The sequence below is a fragment of the Vulpes vulpes genome, chromosome 11 (assembly GCF_048418805.1).
Source record: "Vulpes vulpes isolate BD-2025 chromosome 11, VulVul3, whole genome shotgun sequence".
Classification (NCBI taxonomy): Eukaryota; Metazoa; Chordata; class Mammalia; order Carnivora; family Canidae; genus Vulpes; species Vulpes vulpes.
The window spans coordinates 102,099,079-102,121,369 of NC_132790.1; the positions used below are offsets into that span (position 1 = coordinate 102,099,079).

The 22,291-nt window shown below is 35.9% G+C and overlaps 1 protein-coding gene across 1 annotated transcript in view; it reads left to right on the plus strand.

Moving 5' to 3' along the window:
• Positions 1 to 22,291, plus strand: part of RSRC1 (arginine and serine rich coiled-coil 1) — a 402,099-nt gene that overhangs the window by 4,826 nt on the left and 374,982 nt on the right. Inside the window, exons 2-3 of the mRNA XM_072727251.1 lie at positions 9,178 to 9,373; positions 10,142 to 10,267. Of these exons, the coding sequence (XP_072583352.1) occupies positions 9,180 to 9,373; positions 10,142 to 10,267 (320 nt within the window). The 5' untranslated portion in view covers positions 9,178 to 9,179. The remainder of the gene's footprint in view (positions 1 to 9,177; positions 9,374 to 10,141; positions 10,268 to 22,291) is intronic.

Genomic DNA, 22,291 nt, shown 5'->3' on the forward strand with positions numbered 1-22,291 from the left:
GAGCACTAACCTGTTAGTTTCAGCCCCCTAGGTATTTTGCATAAATCAAATGCAATTTGCAGTTACAAAGAGTATTCCAGATGTCATCTCTGCACGCAGACCTAAAAAGCTCTTAAGTGAAGGGGATATGCAGAATTCTCAGGTTTAAAGTTTTGGACGCTTAAGACAGGTGCAACCTTCTGGGGAAACTGGGTATCCCCTCTTAGCCTCAGAGTCTGTAAATACGCACTTTTTTTTTTTTTTTTTTTTTTTTCAGGCAGAGGAGATTTCCGGCTAAGGGGTAACACTTTGCTTCTGTTATGTTCTTCAGTAAGACAGCTAAATAGGTTTGAAATAGGAAAAAGTAAAAAAGGCAGCTGGTACCTATTGATGGGCCTTACCAGTTCCACCAGCCTTAGCCAAGAGTTGTGTTAGGAGTTGGAAAACTTCTGTAATGGTACTGTGATGGTACAGAAGATGTATAGGTGTATTTTCTGCTTTTATATACAAACCGTTGGAAGAAATTCTTAGGACTGATCATGCATTTTTTTTTTTTCAGATTTTAATTACTTATTCACGAGAGACACACAGAGAGGGAGAAGCAGGCTCCATGCAGGAAGCCTGACATCCTGGGTCTCCAGAATCAGGCCCTGGGCTGAAGGCGGTGCTAAACCGCTGAGCTACCCGGGCCGCCCTTGATCATGCTTTTTATAAAAAGAGATGCTAGTCTACAAAATTTTTAGTTAGCATAGAACTGTTTTTGATAATTCGGTATCTCTTGCATTTTGCTGTATTAAGTTTGAATTTTGACCCAGTCCTCTTACTGCTTTTTCATGGTTCTGACTTATTTGTGGATTTCTTCCTATGCTAAAATGGTATTTTATATTATTTTATTTTTTAAAAATATTTTATTTATTTATTTATTCATGAGAGACATAGAGAGAGGCAGAGACACAGGCAGAGGGAAAAGCAGGCTCCATGCAGGGAGCCTGACATGGGACTCCATCCCAGGCCTCCAGGATCCCGCCCTGGGGCTGAAGGCAGCACTAAACCACTGAGCCACCCCAACTGCTGGCTAAAATGGTATTAACCCCATTTTTAATTTACCTCTTTGAGTTGGATTTCCTATTGACATGACTGTTCCTACTCTTTTTTTTTTTTTAAGCCACAAGGCGTCGAAGATACAAAGAGTATAGTTTGATATACTAATGATTGAGTAGTAGAGAAATAATTATAAACTGTCATGTCCTCTAGGAATCTTTGTTCTAACTGCCTGTTTTTTGAAAAAGGTTAACTTCTTGTACCTTAATAACTAGACCAAAGAACTACTTGTGTATGCCTTTGAGCTTTTTTTTTTTTTTTTTTTGAGTGACCACATCTTGGCTTCACGTCTTTAATCAGTCACTTAAATTTTACAGTGAGATGGTTTTGTAAGTGGATGTCCTGCTGTAGTGATTACCTGTCCTTAGTTTCAGTTCTAGCGGGAGTTTTTGGGTGAGGTTTACAACCGTGAGACTACAACCAGGAAGTTCTAGAAGATAGAGTAAGGACAGAAAACCAAGAGCTGCAGGAGTTCTGTTAATCATAGTTGTGTTTTCTGTTTACAGTTAGATTGAAAAGTTGTTAGCTTGTGGGGCTTCTCAAAATCTCTGCTCAGTTCATTATTGCCCTTCCTAGAAAGTGTTATTAAGGTGTCTTTACATGTACTGTACCTTAACAATGAATGGAGTCACGTATGAAGAGCTCTTCCTTACTAAGAGTGTGTAATATAGATTACAACCATGACTTGGTGAGCAACTATATTCAATTGTATGCCAATGATATTATGGAAATCCAGAGGTGAGTATATATATCTAGGGTGATGAGTAGGAATTCAGTACCTGTTGTTGATAGGACAATTTCTGGATGTATCTCTTATTTGCTCTTGGTGTTCAGTTTTCTGAATACATATTTGAAGTTAACTGTATTAAATGTAGTGACTTTTGAGGTCTCTTGAGATTGATTATATTTGGGGGATCCCTGGGTGGCTCAGCGGTTTAGCGCCTGTCTTTGGCCCAGGGCGTGATCCTGGAGTCCTGGATCAAGTCCCACGTCGGGATCCTTGCATGGAGCCTGCTTCTCCCTCTGCCTGTGTCTCTGCCTCTCTCTCTCTGTGTGTCTCTTATGAATAAATAAATAAAATCTTAAAAAAAAAAAGATTGCTTATACTTCAGAGTAATTTCTCTGAAATGTAAATATGTTTCTTGAAAATATATTTATAGTTTTGTGACATAGTTCAAAAAACTTTTTTAAATTAGTTTCTCCAAAGAAGGATTTGTATCTACCACTAACTTTTCTGGGTTAAATATAATCATTCTTCTACTATGGATGAATTATGTTGTTTAAAATTAAAACAGAGGAACATATTTACCCACTTCCTATTCTTTTTTTTTTTTTTCCAGTCAACAAGATACATTAATTAGGTTTGTGTACTTTTCGTTCTACTTCTTTATGCCTTGCATAGGGACTTAGTAAGCTGGACAAGAAAGGAGAACGGAAATAACTTTAGATAGCGTAGAGCAGTGGTTCTCAAACTTTCTAGTTTTAGGGTTCCTTTACACTCTTAAAAATTATTGTGGGCCCCAAGAACTTTTATCCATGTGGGCTGTATCTGAAATACTGCCTTGCTAGTAATTAAATGAGCAAATTTTGAAATATTTATTAATCCACTTAAAAGTAATAATAATAAGCCCATTACATGGTAATATAAATAATACATTTGATGTGAAAAAAATAACTGTGCTTTCGAAAAACAAACTTAGTGAGAAAAGTGACATTTTCCATTTTTCTGACTCTCTAATCTCTGGCTTAATAGAAGGCAATTGGATTCCTGTATCTGTGATGAGTTGTTTTGATTGAAATATACAAAGAAATCTGGTTTCACAAAGATAATGGTTTGGAAAAAGAAGTATTTTAATAGCCTTTGCAGATAATTACTTCTGTGATACTACACTGAAACTTGACAAGCAGTGGTTTCTTAAGGGTTGGTTGCAGTCTGGTGTTTGAAACCATGTCAATGACTTCATAGTCTATTACATTAAAATCTGTTGGTTGATTTTGCACTCGAGTGGATTTTGTTACCCATGCATGATTCTGTGATATCCTGAATTGGCCTGTGGGAAAATTAGTGGTTCACTGAGTTATGTATACTTTCTAAATTTTGACACTCTATTATATAATTTTTAAAAATTCACATCTGTTAATATCACCACTGATCTCATCAGAGAAATCTTTAAGTACTGACTGGAAGCTGTCAGTCTCACGGTGGTGGATATAAGTTATCCAAAATTCTAATTTTTGCTTGAGAGCTCAAATTTTATCATTGGCAAAAAAAAAAAAAAAAAAAAAAAGGCAGTTTGCCTTGAAATGAAAGGCCCTCTTCATTCATTTCTGGGCAAATGTCTGCCAAATACACAAACTTGAGTAATCATAGTTCTGTAAAAATAGTGTTTCATGATAAAAGCTAGTTCAATTTGAAATTCATTTGTATAAATGCTTTTTCTCAAAATAACGAGTATTCTTCAGTATGCAGCAGCGGGATAATGTATTACCCATTTCATCACACAGAATATTAAAAAGATGTGTGCTCAAGGATTGAAATTTGATGAAATTAATGATTTTTACTGTTTTTTCAAGGACATTCTTAAGTGAAATTGGCTTAAGAATTTTTTTTAAACTATGCGTTGCAGTGAAGAATATACTGACTACTAGTACAGTTTGGTGCCATTGCCTTGATTCCTGTTAAGGCACCAGGAATTTTGCCTACTATTGCTTTTATTTACATCATCAGTGCAAAAGTCAACACAGTGAAAAAGGTAAATCATGTTTCAGTATTATAGTGAAAATAGTTTTGACCTCTTTAATACCCTGAAGGGGTTTTAGGGACCCTTAGCAGTCTATAGACCACATTTTAAAAATTGCTCTTACACTTCTAGCATAAGCTAGAGGGGGGAAGGACTTTTCTTTCTTTCTTTTCTTAAGATTTACTTATTTATTCATACGAGAGACACAGAGAGAGAGGCAGAGACATAGGCAGAGGGAGAAGCAGGTTCTTCACAGGAGCCTGATGCAGGACTCTATCCTGGATCCCGAGATCATGCCCTGAGCCACCCAGGTGCTCCAGGACTTTTTTTTGTTCCCTGATATATCTCTTATCCCTAGGCCTGCTGTCATTCTGGGACTTTTTACTTATCTCTAGTGTTAGATTTTTCTGAATCTGGAGCATCTTTGTTGGTTTACTCTTTCCTTTTGGTGGAGCACATCCTCTAGTAGCTTCCTAAGAAAGGGTGAGTGTAAAGTACAATTTTGACACTGCATATTTTAAAGCATCTTTATTCTGATCTCTTATTAGATCAATGATTGGGCTGGATGTAGAGAGGTTGAAAGTCATTTTCATTTAGATTTATGAAGGCAAGGGTTTTTTTAACTTTTCTGTGTTGCTTTTGTGATTACCTCATTTGTTTCTCTTAAGTTTCTAGGATCTTCTATATATGGTGGTTTGAATTTTTCTGAGATCTATCTGGTGTATGTCTTTTTTTTTTTTTTTTTTTTAAGGTTCATTTATTTTAGAGTGTGTGAACTGGGGGAAGGGCAGAGGGAGAGGGAGAGAGAGAATCCTCAAGCAGACTCTTCACTGAGCTCAGAGCTTGAGGTCAGGAGAGGGCCTGAGTCCCAGGACCCTGAGACCCTGAGATCATGACTGGAGCTGAAACCAAGAGCTAGCCACTTAACCTACCGAGTTACCCAGGTGCCCCTGATGTATGTATATCTTTTATTAATTCATTGTCCTGGGGATTTAAAGCAATTAATATCTTGCAACTCTGGGAATTCTTTTGAATTATTCTTTGGGTATTTTCTTTCTTTCTTACTTTCTTTCTCTCTTTCTCTTTCCTTCCTTCTTTCCTTTCCTTTCCTTTCCTTTCCTTTCCTTTCCTTTCCTTTCCTTTCCTTTCCTTTTTTTTTTTTTTTTTAAAGATTTTATTTGTGGGATCCCTGGGTGGCACAGTGGTTTGGCGCCTGCCTTTGGCCCAGGGCACGATCCTGGAGACCCGGGATCGAATCCCACCTCTGGCTCCCGGTACGTGTTTCTGTCTGTGTTTCTGTCTCTGTCTCTGTCTCTGTCTCTGTCTCTGTCTCTGTCTCTGTCTCTCTCTCTCGCTGTGTGACTATCATAAATAAATAAAGAAAAAAAAGATTTTATTTGTTTATTTGAGAGAAAGAGAAGAGAGCATAAGCAGGCGGAGCAGGAGAGGGAGAAACAGGCTACCTATCAAGCACAGAGCCTGATGTGCGGGGCTCCATTCCAGGACCCTGGGATCACAACCTGAGCTAAAGGCAGACACTTTAACCAACTGAACCATCCAGGTGTCCCCTTTGGGTATTTTTCCTTATCTCTTTTCTCCTTTTTTTTTTTTTTTTATGAAATGCATATTGATTGGATATTGGACTTTCTGGATCTGTCCTCTTTTACCTCTTATTTTTATCTTTTTGTGTCTACTTTTGTGAGTCCTTTGACCTTATCTTCTAACCCTATTGTATTTTTTACTACAGATTGTCATTGGTTTAAGTTTCAAGCTTTCCTGTTCTTTGGATGTTCCTCCTATTCTTGTTGCTGGATCATCTTCTCACATATTTCTGAGGATATTAATAGTAATTTTTTTCTACATGTTCATTGTTTACTACAAGTTGCTTTTTATCTTTTTGTTTTGGTTTCTGTCTCTTATGATGAAGGCTTTCCTCAAGTGATTGGTTATCTTTTGTTGTATAATTGCTAAAAAGTTAACGTAAAAAGTTTACAAAGTTTATTATGTTTAAGGTTTGGGCTTGTTAACTTGTGGGCTTGGTTATAGGGTGATTGGTTAAGGGGCTGGCCTTTTTTGGGTGGGAGTCTTCAAATATTTATATACCTTTTTGGGGCTACGGTTCAGTTTTAGCAAAGAATCCTCTGCCAGAATTCTTAGATCCAAGCACACAGAATGCTGCACTATTTACCATTAGATTGAAGACCTTCACTTTACTAATTTTTAGTTTAGCATCTTTCTGTCCTCTTTTACTGTGCCCCTGGACCTGCACTTCATTGTTTTATCATTTACCTAAAAGACCCCCACTTTTCCTGCTGGGATTGGGGAGGAGTAGTCACTTGTCTAGGTTGGTTGGGGGAGGGGGTCTGGGAAATTACTTCTTTTACAGTTTTTTAGCTGGTTCTTGTGTTTTAGTCTCATGACCTATTTTGCCTGCTATGGGTATCTGGTGTCTCAAATTCCTGAGCCTTTTTGATTTTTGCCGTGTGAATCGGCTTTTCACTTGGAATTCTCTGCAGTTGCGTGATACTCAACTTTCTTAGCTCAAAATCCTCCATCTGGTTTTCATTTGCTAAAAGTTTATTGACATATCTTGTCTACTGTTCCTGTTGTTTTCTCTTTTAGTCTTTATCCTTGTGAATTTGTACTTTTGTATCTTTTTGCTCTCATTTTAGTATTCTTTTTTTTTTAAGATTTTATTTATTCATGACACACACACACACACACACACACACACACACACAGAGAGAGAGAGAGAGAGAGAGAGGCAGAGACATAGGCAGAGGGAGAAGCAGGCTCCATGCTGGGAGCCTGATGCGGGATTTGATCCTGGGACTCCAGGATCACGCCCTGGGCCAAAGGCAGGTGCTAAACCACTGATGAGGATCCCCTCATTTTAGTATTCTTTAACCAGATAATAAGACTATAATAAAAACTCATCTTAATTTAAATGGTTATTTGGTAAAGAAAATTCGTAACTGGGCCTCCTGGGTGGCTCAGCGGTTTAGCGCCGCCTTCAGTCCAGGGCATGATCCTGGAGACCCGGGATCGAGTCCCAAGTCGGGCTCCCTGCATGGAGCCTGCTTCTCCCTCTACCTGTGTCTCTGCCTCTGCCTCTCTCTCTCTGTGTCTCTCATAAATAAATAAAATCTTTAACAACAACAACAAAAAATTCATAGCTGTCTAAAGATGAAAACAAGGAAGGAAAGAAAAGCCAGAAATAGGAAAACTTAGGTGATTGTTTTTCAATTATGTATACATACTTTAATGGAAATATACATGTATACATACAGATATTGATATGTTATATATAATGTATATGTGTGGATATTTAAATATGTGTGTATGCACATTTATATTGTTTACATATGTACAATTTCAAAGTCATAGTATTTTGAAGCTGGAAAGGGTAATGGTGATTTTTTAACTAGGGCAATTTCATTTTTCACTGAGGAAACTGGCTTAGATTCACTACTGATTTACTGAAAGTTTCAAAATCAAGTGTTTCCAATATTTTTTTAACTTAGAATATTAGAACTTAGGGATCCCTGGGTGGCGCAGCGGTTTAGCGCCTGCCTTTGGCCCAGGGCGCGATCCTGGAGACCCAGGATCGAGTCCCACGTCGGGCTCCCGGTGCATGGAGCCTGCTTCTCCCTCTGCCTGTGTCTCTGCCCCTCTCTCTCTCTCTCTCTCTCTCTCTCTCTCTGTGTGTGTGTGTGTGTGACTATCATAAATAAATAAAAAAAAAAATTAAAAAAAAAAAAAAGAACATTAGAACTTAGAATATTAGAATATCTTGGAGGTTCAGAACTATAGTTAACGGCTAATTCTGGCTCTAGGTAAATAGCTTAGAATTTTGAATTTAGTCCTGACAGCAGTTTTCAAGTAGTATTGTGTTAGAGTCAGGGAGGGGATGGCTCATGTGACCATTCTGAAAACAAAACTGTAATTTAACATATTGCTTTGTTTATAATACTGATACTAACTTATTTTGAATAAATATTAAAGCATGACATTTTTATTTGATCCATTAGCTGTTTGTCTTAACCATTATATAGGATGGATCTTGCTTTTATGTGACACTGAAAGATAGCTAATAACTATTTTAGTAAAATAAATGAGATTGCATATGAGTCTCTAAAGGCTAACTTTAAGACAAGTAAGCTTCTTTCAATTAAGTTATTTCTAGGTATAGAAACCTTAAGTTCTATTTCTCTATACTAAATATACAAACATTATTACCACAGCCATATAGAAAATAGTGTAAAGAAAAAAAAGCTACCCAGTTTTCATCACTTAAATATTATCACTTGTTTTCATTTTTGTTCTTAGTCATATGTACACACATACACACACATGTATATATACATATATATGTATTTTTTTAAAGGGGTGGAGTGGCAGAGGGAGGGGGGAGAGAGAGAATCTTAAGCACGCACAGGCTACATGCCCAGCACAGAGCCTGACATAGGGCTCGATCTCACAACCCTGAGATCATGACCTGAGCAAAAATCAAGAGTTGGACACTTAATTGACTGAGCCCCTGGGTGCCCTATATAGGTACATATTTCCTTAAATTGAGGTCTCTGTAGATGAGGTTTTAATAATGTTCTAATGGATATCTTCATGAGTATAGATTCCTTTTAAGAAAAACTTCACAGATATATTCTTAGAAGTAGGATTGCTTTGTCAAAAAAACAACATTTTTATGACTCTTTAAATTGCTTAATTGCCTTCTGGAAGGATTATACTGTCACTTTATATAGGAACTAGCAGTGTGCAGAGTTGACAGACTTCACAATAACCTTACCAACTTTAGTACTTAAGTGAACATTTCCTCCCTCAGATTTCACCAGTGAAATGATGATACTGCATTGTTTCACTTTGTACTTCATCGATGACTAACGAGGTTTTAATCATTTAAATTTAGAATTTTTAGTTAGAAAAATGTAACTCTGAAAGATAGTAAGATACTTTTTATATATAAGGAATGTGACAATGAAGGATTAGTGGCTGATCCCTAACCTAAATCAGGTATTATAAAACTAATGATAAGTGCAACTTAAAATATAAGAAAGTTATTATAATGAGCAGTTCTTAGGATTGAATCTTTTGAGAGGCATTTGAAAAAATTTGGACAAATTTAAACCGTTCATAAGCTGTAAAATCAGTTAATTGATAATCCTGGAAGGCTATATCTTAGAGCTATTTCTTTTGTCAAATAAGCCAGGTACATTTAAAGTTTTACTTTAGACAAGACTTTATAAATTTTTACGAAGTTCTACAAAAATTATTATGTTAAATTTCATGCATTATGCCATTATGCTAGAACTAATTTTCTTTGAATTTAAACCTAGAGAAATGGGACGCCGGTCATCAGATACTGAAGAAGAAAGCAGAAGCAAGAGAAAAAAGAAACACCGTAGACGGTCATCTTCAAGTAGTTCTTCAGATAGTAGAACATATAGCCGAAAGAAAAGTGGAAGGAAATCAAGATCAAAATCAAGATCTTGGTCCAGAGATCTTCAGCCTCGCTCTCATTCATATGATAGAAGGTGATTTTCATAATTTTTACTTATATAGCAATGAGAGTAACATTCTTTAGAGTATATATGTTTTTGTACTTTAAGTTTTTCTGGGTAAAACATTTTCTTTTGATAGTTATATGTTTATGAGGGTTAAGTCCCAAGCCAAAATTTTCTTTTTTAATTTTTTAATTTTTGAGTTATGTTATATTGAGTATGAGTATGTTACTTGAGTATGTTATATTACTTTCAGATATACAATTGAATTATCTGACACGTTTATACATTATGCTCTGTTCACAAGTGTAGCTCCCATCTGTCCCATTACATCACCATTACAGTATCATTGACTGTATTCCCTGTGCTCTCCTTTTTATTCCTGTGCCTTACCCATTTCATGACCGGAGGTCTGTATCCCCCTTTCTACTTCACCCACTGGGCCCAACCCCTCCCTCCCCCAAAGGTTTTCCTTTTGGCAAGGCCCAGTGCATGGGTCTAGTATCTTCTTCCTTTGTCTGTTCTTTGTAGATGTAGATATAAACTGCTATAGTTCTCATAACATATTATCTGATAATATTTGGAAGGATTGTATAATACTGAGCACCTCTAATGTCTTAATTAGTAGCTGATCCAGTTACTAAATTAGGAATTCGTCATCTGATTCTTCATTTTATCTCTATTTTCTTCTAGAAAGGATTGAGAAATAGTAAAAATGAGATAATTCTTTAGAATCTAGATGATTTTAATACTCATAAAAAAATTTTTATAGCTATGATACTTGATTATATTTTATTTCAGACGCAGGCATCGATCAAGCAGTAGCTCTTCTTATGGCTCTAGAAGAAAACGAAGTCGAAGTCGTTCAAGGGGTCGAGGGAAATCCTATAGAGTTCAGAGATCTAGGTCAAAAAGCAGAACAAGAAGGTATGGCATATCAGATATTTATTGCTTTGTAATAGACAATTTCCAAATTTTGTGATCTAAAGCAACAATTTCTTACAGCCTCATGATTTTATGATTTTGAATGAGTTCAGCTGTCAGTTCTAGTCTCACCTGGGGTCACTCATCCTCATTGGCTTCTCATTTTCCAGTAGGCAGAACTGGGCTTTTTCACATGATAGAGGAAAATTTTGAAGACTGTAAGTGAAGAACCTATAAAATCTTTCAAGATCTTGCCTCAGTGTGTTATGGAATGAGTTGTGTCCCCTCATAAATTTGTCTGTTGAAGCCCCAGCCCCAATTTAACTACATATATATGTGTGTGTATATATATGTATGTGTATATATATGTATTTTTAAAGATTTTATTTGTTTATTCATGAGAGACACAGGCAGAGGGAGAAGCAGGCTCCTTGTGAGGAGCCTGAAGTGAAACTCGATCCCAGGATCTTGGGATCATGACCAGAGCCAAAGGCAGATGCTCAACCACTGAGCACCCAGGTGCCTCTAACTATATTTGAAGGTAGAGTCGTTATGGAGGTATTTGAGATTAAATGAGGTCATAAGGGTGGAGCTTTAATCCTGTAGGGCTGGTGGCCTTCTAAGAAGAGGAAGAGAGAGATTTTTCTCTTTGTGTGTGCATGCAGAGGAAAGGCCATGTGAAGACACAGTGAAAAGGTGGGGTAAATATCCACCTTTTCATCCAGGAAGGCAGTGATTACCAGGAGCCAGATCAGCTGGCATCTTCATTTTGGACTTCTAGCCTCCAGAACCATGAAAAGTAAATTTCCATTGTTTAAACTGTCCAGTCTGTAGTATTTTGTTATTGTAGCTGGAACAGACTAATACACAGCTAGACTAATACACTACAGACTCATACTGCACCTGTGTTTTCTTGCTGTGCTCAAGAGTCGATAATGAAGAGAATAGCCTATCTGAAGTCAGTTGTACGTTTGGGCAAATTAGAAAATTTGGTTGAATAGGATGGGGACTATGGTATTGATGGACTTGATAAAAGTAGGCTTTCAGAAATTTTTGAAGATTTTTGGGATCCTTGGGTGGCGCAGCGGTTTGGCGCCTGCCTTTGGCCCAGGGCACGATCCTGGAGACCCAGGATCGAATCCCACATCAGGCTCCCGGTGCATGGAGCCTGCTTCTCCCTCTGCCTATGTCTCTGCCTCTCTCTCTCTCTGTGACTATCATAAATAAAAAAAAAAAAAAAAAAAAAAAAAAAATCTTGTATGTTAAAAAAAAATCCTTTATAAAAAAAAAAAGAAAGAAATTTTTGAAGATTTTTGAGCAGAAAAATGTTAGGATTAAAAGCACTTTAGGCAATTTCTTTTCTCTGCTTCGTTCTTCATACCTGTATTAGGCTCTGCTTGTGGGGTATATTAGGCTGGTTTTGTTATTTAGGCACAGAATTTTATAGATCACTGAATCTGAAGTTGGATGACAGCAGTTTACGTTTAAATGTTTAGCTTTCTGGCCTTGGTGCTATTTGGCCTCAGCCTCCTGTCGTTTTGTCATACTCCATGGATAAGCCACTCTGGTGTTACATGTCCCTGAGTTGCTAGCTTTGTTTCTTTGAACATGCTCTTTCTTCCACTTTCTTGCAGTATCTACCCTTTAATGTTTAGTTCGACTTAACCTTTAGTTCTTTCTCAGTCCTTTTTTGATTTTGTACCTTTTCACTCCCAGGTCAAATTTAATCCCTCCTTTTTGACCCCCCCCATCACATATAGTTCCTGGTTTTTAACACTTGTATTTTGAATATTATGTTTCGTTATTCTCATATAATATAAATTCTTGCAGGAGGATCCTCTTATTACCTAGCAAAATGCCTTGCTTAGTAAACGTGCCTTGATTTAAATGAATGTTTAATTGGGGAAATGAAGTTGGGTAGAATGCTTGGTTTTGTAGCAAGAAAAGTTTTATTGTTTTATTGATTTGTAGAAGGAAAGCTTTATTTTGGATGTATTGATTTGTCTAAAAAGAGGCTGATTACCAGAAAACAATTTCAATTGAAGTTTCCCATCAGTGAGAACAAAAGTAATAATACATACTTTTTATGGTCTTTTTTAGTTTATAAAGTGTTTTCATGTAAACTCCCATGTATTTTCAGTCATTTATAGTTTGATTTCAAGCATCAGTGTTTTAATGGAGGGAACTTTGGTAACCTTTGGAAGGGCTTGGGGATTGAGGATGCTGTCCTTGATTATTTTGACTTGAAGCATGGCAGCTGGTTGTTTGCTCAGAAGTCACTGGAAATTTTAGGTGCTCTTTCACTTTGTAGCACTGCAGTGGGTGATTCTCAAGATACTCACCTGGAAGCTGTTTTTCTGCCCAGTTACCTACCTTGGTCTCCAAAGGGAATCTGGAAATACTAATTTCTTTTCTTTTGCAGTGCAAGGAAGACCTTAAAACAAACGTGTATCAGTGCTGTCTAGTCAATGACCAAATATCTAGCACATACACATTTTGTAGTTTGGGTTTTGTAACTCTGTCAGGGTGCCGTGCATGGTAATACTTTTATTCTGTATATCAGAAAACAAGTTCAGAGATTTATTCAAAACTTCCTAGTTCACTTCTTTACTTCATTACAGCTAGTTTCCTCAAAGTGTAGGTTCCTTTGTTTTTGTTTATATTTCATTTTAAGTTTTTATCTCCCTAAATTCAAAAATTTTATTTGTCCTCCCCTTTATTTTATTATTTTATTTTTAAAAATATATTTATTTATTTTTATTAATGTCTGCACCCAACATGGGCCTGGTACTCATGAGCCTGGAACCAGGAGTTGCATGCTCCATTGACTGGGCCAGCCAGGTGCCCCTCCCGCCCTTATTTTAGTAGGTGAAACATTTTTTTTTTTAAAGATTTTATTTATTTATTCATGAGACACACACACACACACACACACACACACAGAAGCAGAGACACAGGCAGGGGGAGGAGCAGGCTCCATGCAGGGAGTCCGACGTGGGACTTGATCCTGGGTCTCCAGGATCACACCCCCGGCCGAAGACGGCACTAAACCGTCGAGCCACTGGGGCTGTCTAGTAGGTGAAACATTAATAAAGTTCCAACAGACACCACTATACTAAGAAGGTATATGCAGAGAAATAGCACTCCCCTTTCTCCTTTCATCTTGTTCGTAACCACTCTGTAGGTAACTTATCTTATTTGTGTTTTAGCTTTCCCCTCTTTCTTTTTAAACAAAGTAGTATTAATCTGTGGCATACTGTATTCTTTTGTACTTTGCTCTTTTTGTTGACTAATACACCTTGGAAAGCACTCCGTGTCCATCAGTGGTAGTCTTTCTCATTTTATTTATGGCTGCTTAGTTTCTCATTGTATGGCTGTATCCTAATTTGTTTAGTCTGTCTCCTAGTTATGGACATTAAGGAGACTTTCCAAATTTTGCAGTTACTAAAAAGCTGCCACGGATAACCTTGTACATAAATATTTTTGTATTGTCAGGTATATTTTCAGGGTAAACTCCTAGAAATAGGATTGCTAGATAAAAAGGTAAATTTCTAGTTTTGATAGAAATTGCCAAATTCCTATCAGTAATATATGAGACTCCTGTTTCCTCACAGCCTCATCAATAGGATGTGTTGTCCTATTTAAACGTTTCTAATCTGATAGATGAAGAATGATTTTCTAGTGTAGTTTTGGTTTTCATTTCTTTTTATCATATGTGAGTTTGAATATATTTTTATGTTTGAGGGCTACTTTTCCTTTTTTGTGTATGAATTTTCATGTCTTCGGGATTTTTGATATTTTTTCTTTAATTTTTTAAAATTATTTATTTATTTATTTATTTATTTATTTATTTATTTGAGTGAGATAGAAAGTGAGCAAGCAAACACACAGAGGGAGAGGGAGAAGCAGACTCCCTGCGGAGCAGGGAGCCCGATGTGGGGCTCGATCCCAGGACTCCGGGATCATGACCTGATCCAAAGGCAAACGCTTAACTGACTGAGCCACCCAAGCACCCCTTTTTTCTTTAATTTTTAAGAATTATTTACTAGGTAGATTAACCCTTTACTGGTAACACATAAGGCAAATATTTTCTCTTAGTTTTTCAGATGCCTTTGGCTTTGTTCATGCTTATTTGTTGGCTGTGCAAAAGCTTTTTTATGTGGTCAAATTTATCACTCAGTGCATCTTTCCTTCCATTCCTCACATTCAGAATATAGAGAGATTCTTTCCTTAGACCCAGATAAAGAGGAATTCACTGATGTATTTTTCTAGCATACCTGTTTCATTTTTTACGTTTATGTCTTTCGTACATGTGGATTTATTCTTGTCAGTGATATGAGGTATGGATCTCTTGTTTTCTTTTTTCAATTGGCTATTGTCACATCACCATTTATTAAAAAGTGCATCTTTGCCCCAGTGATTTATGATGTCCTCTTTATTGATATACTAAATTCCATTATTACTTGGGTCTTTTTCTTGTCTATGCATATTCCACGGGTCTAATTTGCATTTATACACTAGTATCACATTTCTAACTATAGAAGCTTCACTGTGTGTATATACATGTATTTTTAGGGAGTTGAGGGAGAGAGAGAATCCCAGGCAGGCTCCACAACCAGCTCAGAGCCTGATCTTGTGACCCTGAGATCATGACCTGAGCCAAAATCAAGTGAGTCATCTTAACCCACTGAGCCACCCAGAGACGCCAGAAACTTCACAGTATACTTTAATGTTGAGTAGGGCTGAGTCCCCCTTTGACATTTAGCTTTTCTTTTTCAGTGTTCTTTTGGCCATTATTTTCATGTGAACTGTTTATTTTTTTCATATAAACTTTGATATTAACTCATTTAGGTCCATTAAAAAAGCTTTTTTGGTGCCTTTATTGGGAGTTTATTAAACTTATAAATTATGGAGAACTGACATCTTTATCATGTTGAGTTGTTCAAAGAGCAGAGGGATGATTTTTCATTTGTTGTAGGCAAGGCGTTTTGCAATTCAGGAGTATTTTTAAAGTTTTTCTTGTATAAACCTTTTCTTTTTTTTTTTCTTTTTTCAAATTAGCTCAGCATTATTATGTCCTTTACAAAGCTGTGTATTTTTTTTTTTTTAAACACACAATGTTACATTAGTCTGTACAACAGGGAATCCACAAATTTATGTTATGCCAGGCTCCCCACAAATGTAGCTATCATCTGACTATTACAATACTGTTGACCCTGTGCTGTACCTTTCATCCCCATGAAGTATTCATTCCATAACTGGAAGCCGGTACCTCTCACTCCTTTTCATCCATTTTGCCCCTCCCTTAACCCTCTCCCCTTTGGCAAACATCAGTTTGTTCTCTGTATTTATGGGTTTACTTCTGCTTTTTTATGTTTTTTTTTTTTTAATTCCTCATAAAAGTGAAATCAAATGGTATTTGTCTTTGATTTATTTCACTTAGCATAATACCCTCTAGGTCTTGCAAATGGCAGGATCTCATTCTTTTTTTTTACGGCTGAGTAATATCCTTTTGTTTGTATGTGTGTGTGTGTGTTGTGTGTGCATACATATATGATACTTTTATTATTAATTTTTTGAGGAAATTGCATAGTTTTCCAGTGACTGTATTAGTCTGCATTCCCTCATGCATGCAATAGTGCATGAGGGTTTCCTTTTCTCTACATCCTTGCCAATCTTATTTCTTGTCTTTCGATTCTAGTCATTCTGACAGGCGTGAAGTGATATCTTAATGTGGTTTTGATGTACATTTCTTTGTTGGTGAATGATGTTGAGCATCTTTTCATGTGTCTTTTGGCCATGTGTATGTCTTCTTTTAGAAAACTGAATCCTCTTGCTCATTTATTAATTGGATTATTTACATGCGTGTTTGTGTGTGTATGTTTCAGTGTTGAGTTGTAGAAGTTTATAGATTTTGAATATTGTCTCTTATCAAATATATTATTTGCAAATATCTTCTCTCATTCAGTAGTTTACCTTCTTGTTGATGGTTTCCTTCACAGTGCAAGAGCTTTTTATTTTGGTGTAATCCCAAAAGTTTACTTTTGCTTTTGTTTCTCTTCCTTGAGAAGACTTTTGCTAATAAGGCTGATGTTAAATTATTGCCTATGTTTTCTTCAAGGAGTTTTATGGTTTCAGTTCTCACATCTAGGCCTATAATACATTTTAATTTTGTGTATAGTATAAGAAGGTGGTCCCATTTCATTTTTTTGCATGTAGCTGTCTAGTTTTCCTAACACCATTTGTTGGAAAGACTGTCTTTTCACCACTGTATATTCTTCCCTCCCTTGTCATGGATTAAAGCATATAATCATGGGTTTATTTCTGGGCTCTATTTTGTTCCATTGATATATGTGTCTGTTTTGTGCTAGTACCATACTCTTTTGATTACTATAGTTTTGTAGAATATATTGAAATCAGGGATTGTGATACTTTTAGTTGATTTTTCCCCCTCCAGATTGCGTTGGCTCATTAGGGTCTTTTGTAATTCCATACAAATTTTTAAGATTGTTTGTTCTAGTTCTGTGAAAAAATTTGTTGGTGTTTTGATAGGGGTTGCATTAAATCTGTAGATTGCTTTGGGTAGTATGGTCGTTTTGACAATATTTGTTCTTCCAGTTCATGAGCATGGAATACCTGTTTGTGTCATCTTCAGTCTTTCATCAGTGTTTTATAGTTTTTAGAGTATAGGTCTTTTTACTTCTTTGGTTATGTTTATTCTTAGTGCAATTGTAAATGGGATTATTTTTCATTTCTTTCTGCTACTTCATTATTAGTGTATAGAAATGAAACAGGTTTTTGATATTAACTTTGCATCCTGAGACTTTATTAAATTGACTTATTCTAGTAGTTTTTTGGTGGAGTCTTTAGGGTTTTCTATATATAGTGTCATGTCATCTCAAATAGTGGCAGCTTTACATCTTCCTTACCAATTTGGATGCCTTTTATTTCTTTTTCTGATTTTGCTGTGGCTAGGACTTCGACTACTATGTTGAATAGAAGTGGTAAGAGTGGACTTCTTTGTCTTGTACCTGATCTTAGGGGACAAGCTCTCAGTTTCTTAGTTTTTCACCACTCAGTATGATGTTAGTTTTGGGGTTTTCATATATGGCCTTTCTTAGGTTGAGGTATATTCCATCTAAACCTACTTTGTTGGGGGGTTTTATCATGAATGAATGTTATACTTTGTGTAAAATGCTTTACTGCATCTATTGTGATCATCTGTTGTGATGATCATAGGGTTTTTATCCTTTCTCTTGTTAATGAGATATGTCACGTTGATCAATTTGTGAATATCAAACTGCCCTTACATCCCAGGAATAGATCCCATCCAATAATGGTGAATGATTTGTTTTTAATGTATTGTTGGATTTGGTTTGCTAATATGTTGTTGAGGGTTTTTGCAGCTATGTTCATGAGAGATAATTGCTTGTAGTTCTCTTTTTTTGTGATGCCTTTTTTTGGTGATGCCTTTATCTGGTTTTGGTATCAGGTAATGCTGGCCACATAGAATGAATTTGGAAGTTTTCCTTACTCTTCTGTTTTTGGAATAATTTGAGAAGAATAAGTATTAACTCTTCTTTAAGTGTTTGGTAGAGGTGGATCCCTGGGTGGCTCAGCGGTTTAGCGTCTGCCTTCGGCTCAGGGCATGATCCTGGAGTCCCCCGACCAAGTCCCACATCAGGCTCCCTGCATGGAGCCTGCTTCTCCCTCTGCCTGTGTCTCTGCCTCTCTCTCTGTGTGTCTCATGAATACATAAATAAAATCTTTAAAAAAAAATAAATATTTGGTAGAATTTACCTGTGAAGCCATCTTGTCCTGGACTTTTTTGTCAGAAATTTTTTTTTTTAAGATTTTATTTATGTATTCATGAGAGACACACAGAGAGAAAGAGATAGAGAGAGAGGCAGACGCTAAACTGCTGAGCCACGAGGGCTGCCCGTGTTTTTCAGGAATTTTTTGATTATCTTTTCAGTTTCATTACTAGCAATCAGTTTGCTCAGAATTTTTATTTCTTCCTGATTCAGTTTTGGGATGTTACGTTTCTAAGAATTTATCCATTTCTTTAGGTTGCCCAGTTTGTTGGCATGTACTTTTTCATAGTATTATAACCCTTTGTATTTCTTTTTTTTTAATTTAATTTTATTTTTTTTTTTACCCTTTGTATTTCTGAGTTGTAAGTTCTTATTTCTATTTTTTCATTTCTGATTTTGAGTTCCCTCTTTTTTTTTTTTTTATTTTGCTGAGTCTGGCTAAACATTTATCAATTTTGTTTATCTTTTTAAAGAACTACCTACTGGTTTTGTTGATCTCTTAATTATTTTAGTCTCTATTTTTGCTCCAATTGTTGTTCTTTCCTTTGTTCTACTGGCTTTGGTCTTTGCTTTTTGTTTTGTTTTGTCTTTTGTTAGCTCCTTTAGGTGTAATTTTAGGTTGTTTATTTCAGGTTTTTCTTGCTTCTTGACTTAGGTCCATATTACTATAATCTTCCCTCTTAGAACAACTTTTACTGCATCCCAAAGATTTTCAACCATTGTTTTCTGTTTTTTTTTTTTTTTTTTAAAGATTTCATTTATTTATTCATGAAAGACACACACAGAGAGAGGCAGAGATATAGGCATAGGAGGAAGCAGGGTCCATGCAAGGAGCCCAATTGGGACTTGAACCCAGGAATCCAGGATCACGCCCTGAGCCAAAGGTAGATGCTCAACAGCTGAGCTACCCAGGTGTCCCATCCATTGTGTTTTCATTTTAATTTGTCTGTATGTGTTTTTATTCCCTCTTTGATTTCTTGGTTCACCCATTCATTGTTTAGTAGCATGTTTTTTAATCTCCATCTATTTGTGTTCTTTCCAGATTTTCACTTGTGATTGATTTCTAGTCTCACAGTGTTGTGTTTTTGAAAACATGTATGTTATGATTTTCGTCTTTTTGAATTTATTCAGACTTGTGACCTAAAATGTGATCTGTTCTGCAGAATGTGCCGTATATACTTGGAAAGAATGTGTATTCTACTGTTTAAGGATGGAGTGTTCTGAATATGTTAGGCCTGCCTGGTCTGACGTGTCATTCATAGCCACTGTTTCCTTGTTGACATCTGTCTGTATAGTCTATCCATCCATTGATGTAAGTAGGTGTTAAAGTCCTCTATGGTTATTGAATTACTGTCAGTTTCTTCCCTTATCTGTTCATAGTTTATATATTTTGGTGCTTCCATGTTGGGTACATAAATATTTACAATTGATATGTCTACTTGTTGGATTGTTCCCTTTATCATTGTGTAGTGGCCTTTTTTGTTTGTCTCTTAAAACATTATTTGTTTTAAAGTCTAATTTGTTAGTACTGTTACTCTAGCTTTCTTTTTGCTCCCATTTGCATGGTAGATGTTTATCTGACCCTTTATCTTCATAGGTCTTTAGTTCTGAAGTGAATCTTGGGTAGGCAGGATGTTGAGTCTTTTTTTTTAATCCATTCTGTCACTATATGTCTTTTGATTGGAGCATTTAGTCTATTTACATTTAAAGTAATTATTGGTAGGTATGTACTTATTGCCAATTTGTTACTTATTTAGTGGTTGTTTCTATAGTTCCTCTGTTCCTTTCTCCTCCTTTTGCTCTCTTTTTTTATAGTGTGATGGTTTTCTGTAGGGTTATGCCTAGACTCCTTTTTCTGTATTTTTTGTGTATTTATTTTAGATGTTTGATGTGTAATCACAATGAGGTTCATACATAACATCTTATGTATATATAGCAGTTTGTATTAAGTTGATGGTCACTTGAACCCCTTCTAAAAGCACTAAATTTTTACTTCTCCTCCTTCCATGTTTTATCTATATGAATTAATACTATACATCCTTTATTTTGTCAGTCCTTTGAGTGAGTTTTATAGATATAATTGACTTTATTGCTTCTGTACTTTGGACTCCATACTGATTTTTAAGCGATTAATCTATTACTTTTATTATATGTTTGTATTTACCTATGAAACTTTTTCTTTTCTAATTTTTCATGCCAAATGATAGCTTTTTCTTTCAAAGAATTGCCTTTAATGTTTCTTATAAGGCTGGTTTTAATGGTAATGAACTTGGACTTTTGTTTGGGAAATTCATTCTCTTTCCTATTCTGAATGATAATCTTGCCAGGTAGCGTATTCTTGGTTTCAGTTTTTTTTTTTTTTTTCTTTCTTTCAACACTTTGAATATATCATTGCCACTCCTTTCTCGCCTGCAGTGTTCCTGCTGAAAGAGTTACGGCCTTATGGGGTTTTCCGTGTATGTAACTATTTTCTTTTCTCTTGCTGCTTTTACAATTCTGTTTATCATACTTTGTGCCATTTTAATTATTATTGTCTTGGTGTGGACCTCCTTGTGTTAATTTTTTGGGGGGCTACTTCCTGGACCTGAATGTCTGTTCCCTTCCTCAGATTAGGGAAGTTGTCAGCTATTAATTTTTCGAATTTCTTATCCCTTTTTTTTCTCATTTAGAGTTAATTTTTATATATGATATAAATGTCCATCTTCATTTTTTTTTTTTTAAGATTTTATTTACTTATTTGAGAGAGAGAGTGATAGCAAGAAAGAGTAGAAGGAGAGGGAGAGGGAGAAGCAGACACCTTACTGAGCAGGGAGCCTAACGTGGGGCTTGATCCCAGGACCCTGAGATCATGACCTGAGCCAAAGGCAGATGTGTAATGAACTGAGCCACCTAGGCACCCCAACTTCATTATTTTGTATGTGGATATGGTTTTCCCGACTTTTTTTGAAAAGACTATCATTTTTCCATTGTGTAGGCTTATTAACATTATGAAAATCATTTCACCACATAGACAAAGGTTTATTTCTGGACTCTCTATACTTTTCCATTAGTGTATATGTTTGTCTGTATGCCAATACCAGTGCTTTAATTAACATAGCTTGTAATATATTTTGAAATCACAAGTGTGAAGCCTTCAGCTTTGTTCTTTTGCTAGATTGTTTTGGGTATTTAGTGTCCTTTGAGAGTCAAGATCAATTTTAGAATTTTCCCATTTTGTGAAAAAGACCTTTTGGGATTTTGATAGTGTTTGCATTGCATCCTTTGATAACTTTGATATAATATATCTTTTTTTAACAGTAAATACTAAGTCTTCCCATGTCATGAACATGGGATATTTTTCTATTGTCATCTTTAATTTTTTCTGCAGTGTTTTCCTGTGGAGTGTGTGTGTACAAGATTTTTGCCTCCTTGGTTAAGTTTATTTTTAGTTTTGTTCTTTTTAATGATAATGTAAGTGAGATTAATTTTCTTTCTAGTTTGCTCATTGTTAGTGTAAAGAGACACAGCTTTTTTTTTTTAACACAACTGATTTTTTTAATTTGATTCTGTAACTTGCAACTTCCTTGAATTTGCTTATTGTTTGTGGGTTTTGTGTAGTCTTAGGGTTTTCTACATTTAAGATCATGTCATGTCAAAGTCATAATTTTACTTTGTCTTTAACAATTTAGATGACTTTTATTTCTTTTTCTTAATTTTTCTGGCTAGAAATTCTAGTCCTATGTTGAATAGAAGTGGCAAGTGTGATCATCCTTGCCTTGTTAACTAGTCTTTGAGGAAAAGATTTCAGTTTTTCACTGTTCAGTATGATGTTAAACTCTGGGCCATTTGTGTATGACCTTTATTATATTGAGTTACTTCTGTTCCTAATTTGTTGAGTGTTTTTACATGAAAAGGTATTTAATTTTGTTAAATATATATTTTTTAAGATTTTATTTATTTATTCATTAGAGACACAGGAGAGACAGAGAGAGAGAGGCAAAGGGAGAAGCAGGCTCCGTGCAGGGAGCCTGATGTGAGACTCCACCCCGGGTCTCCAGGATCACGCCCTGGGCTGAAGGTAGCGCTAAACCGCTGAGCCACCCGGGCTGGGCTGCCCAATTTTGTCAAATATTTTTTTTTTTTTTTTTAAATTTTTTTTTTAATTTTTTATTTATTTATGATAGTCACAGAGAGAGAGAGAGAGGCAGAGACACAGGCGGAGGGAGAAGCAGGC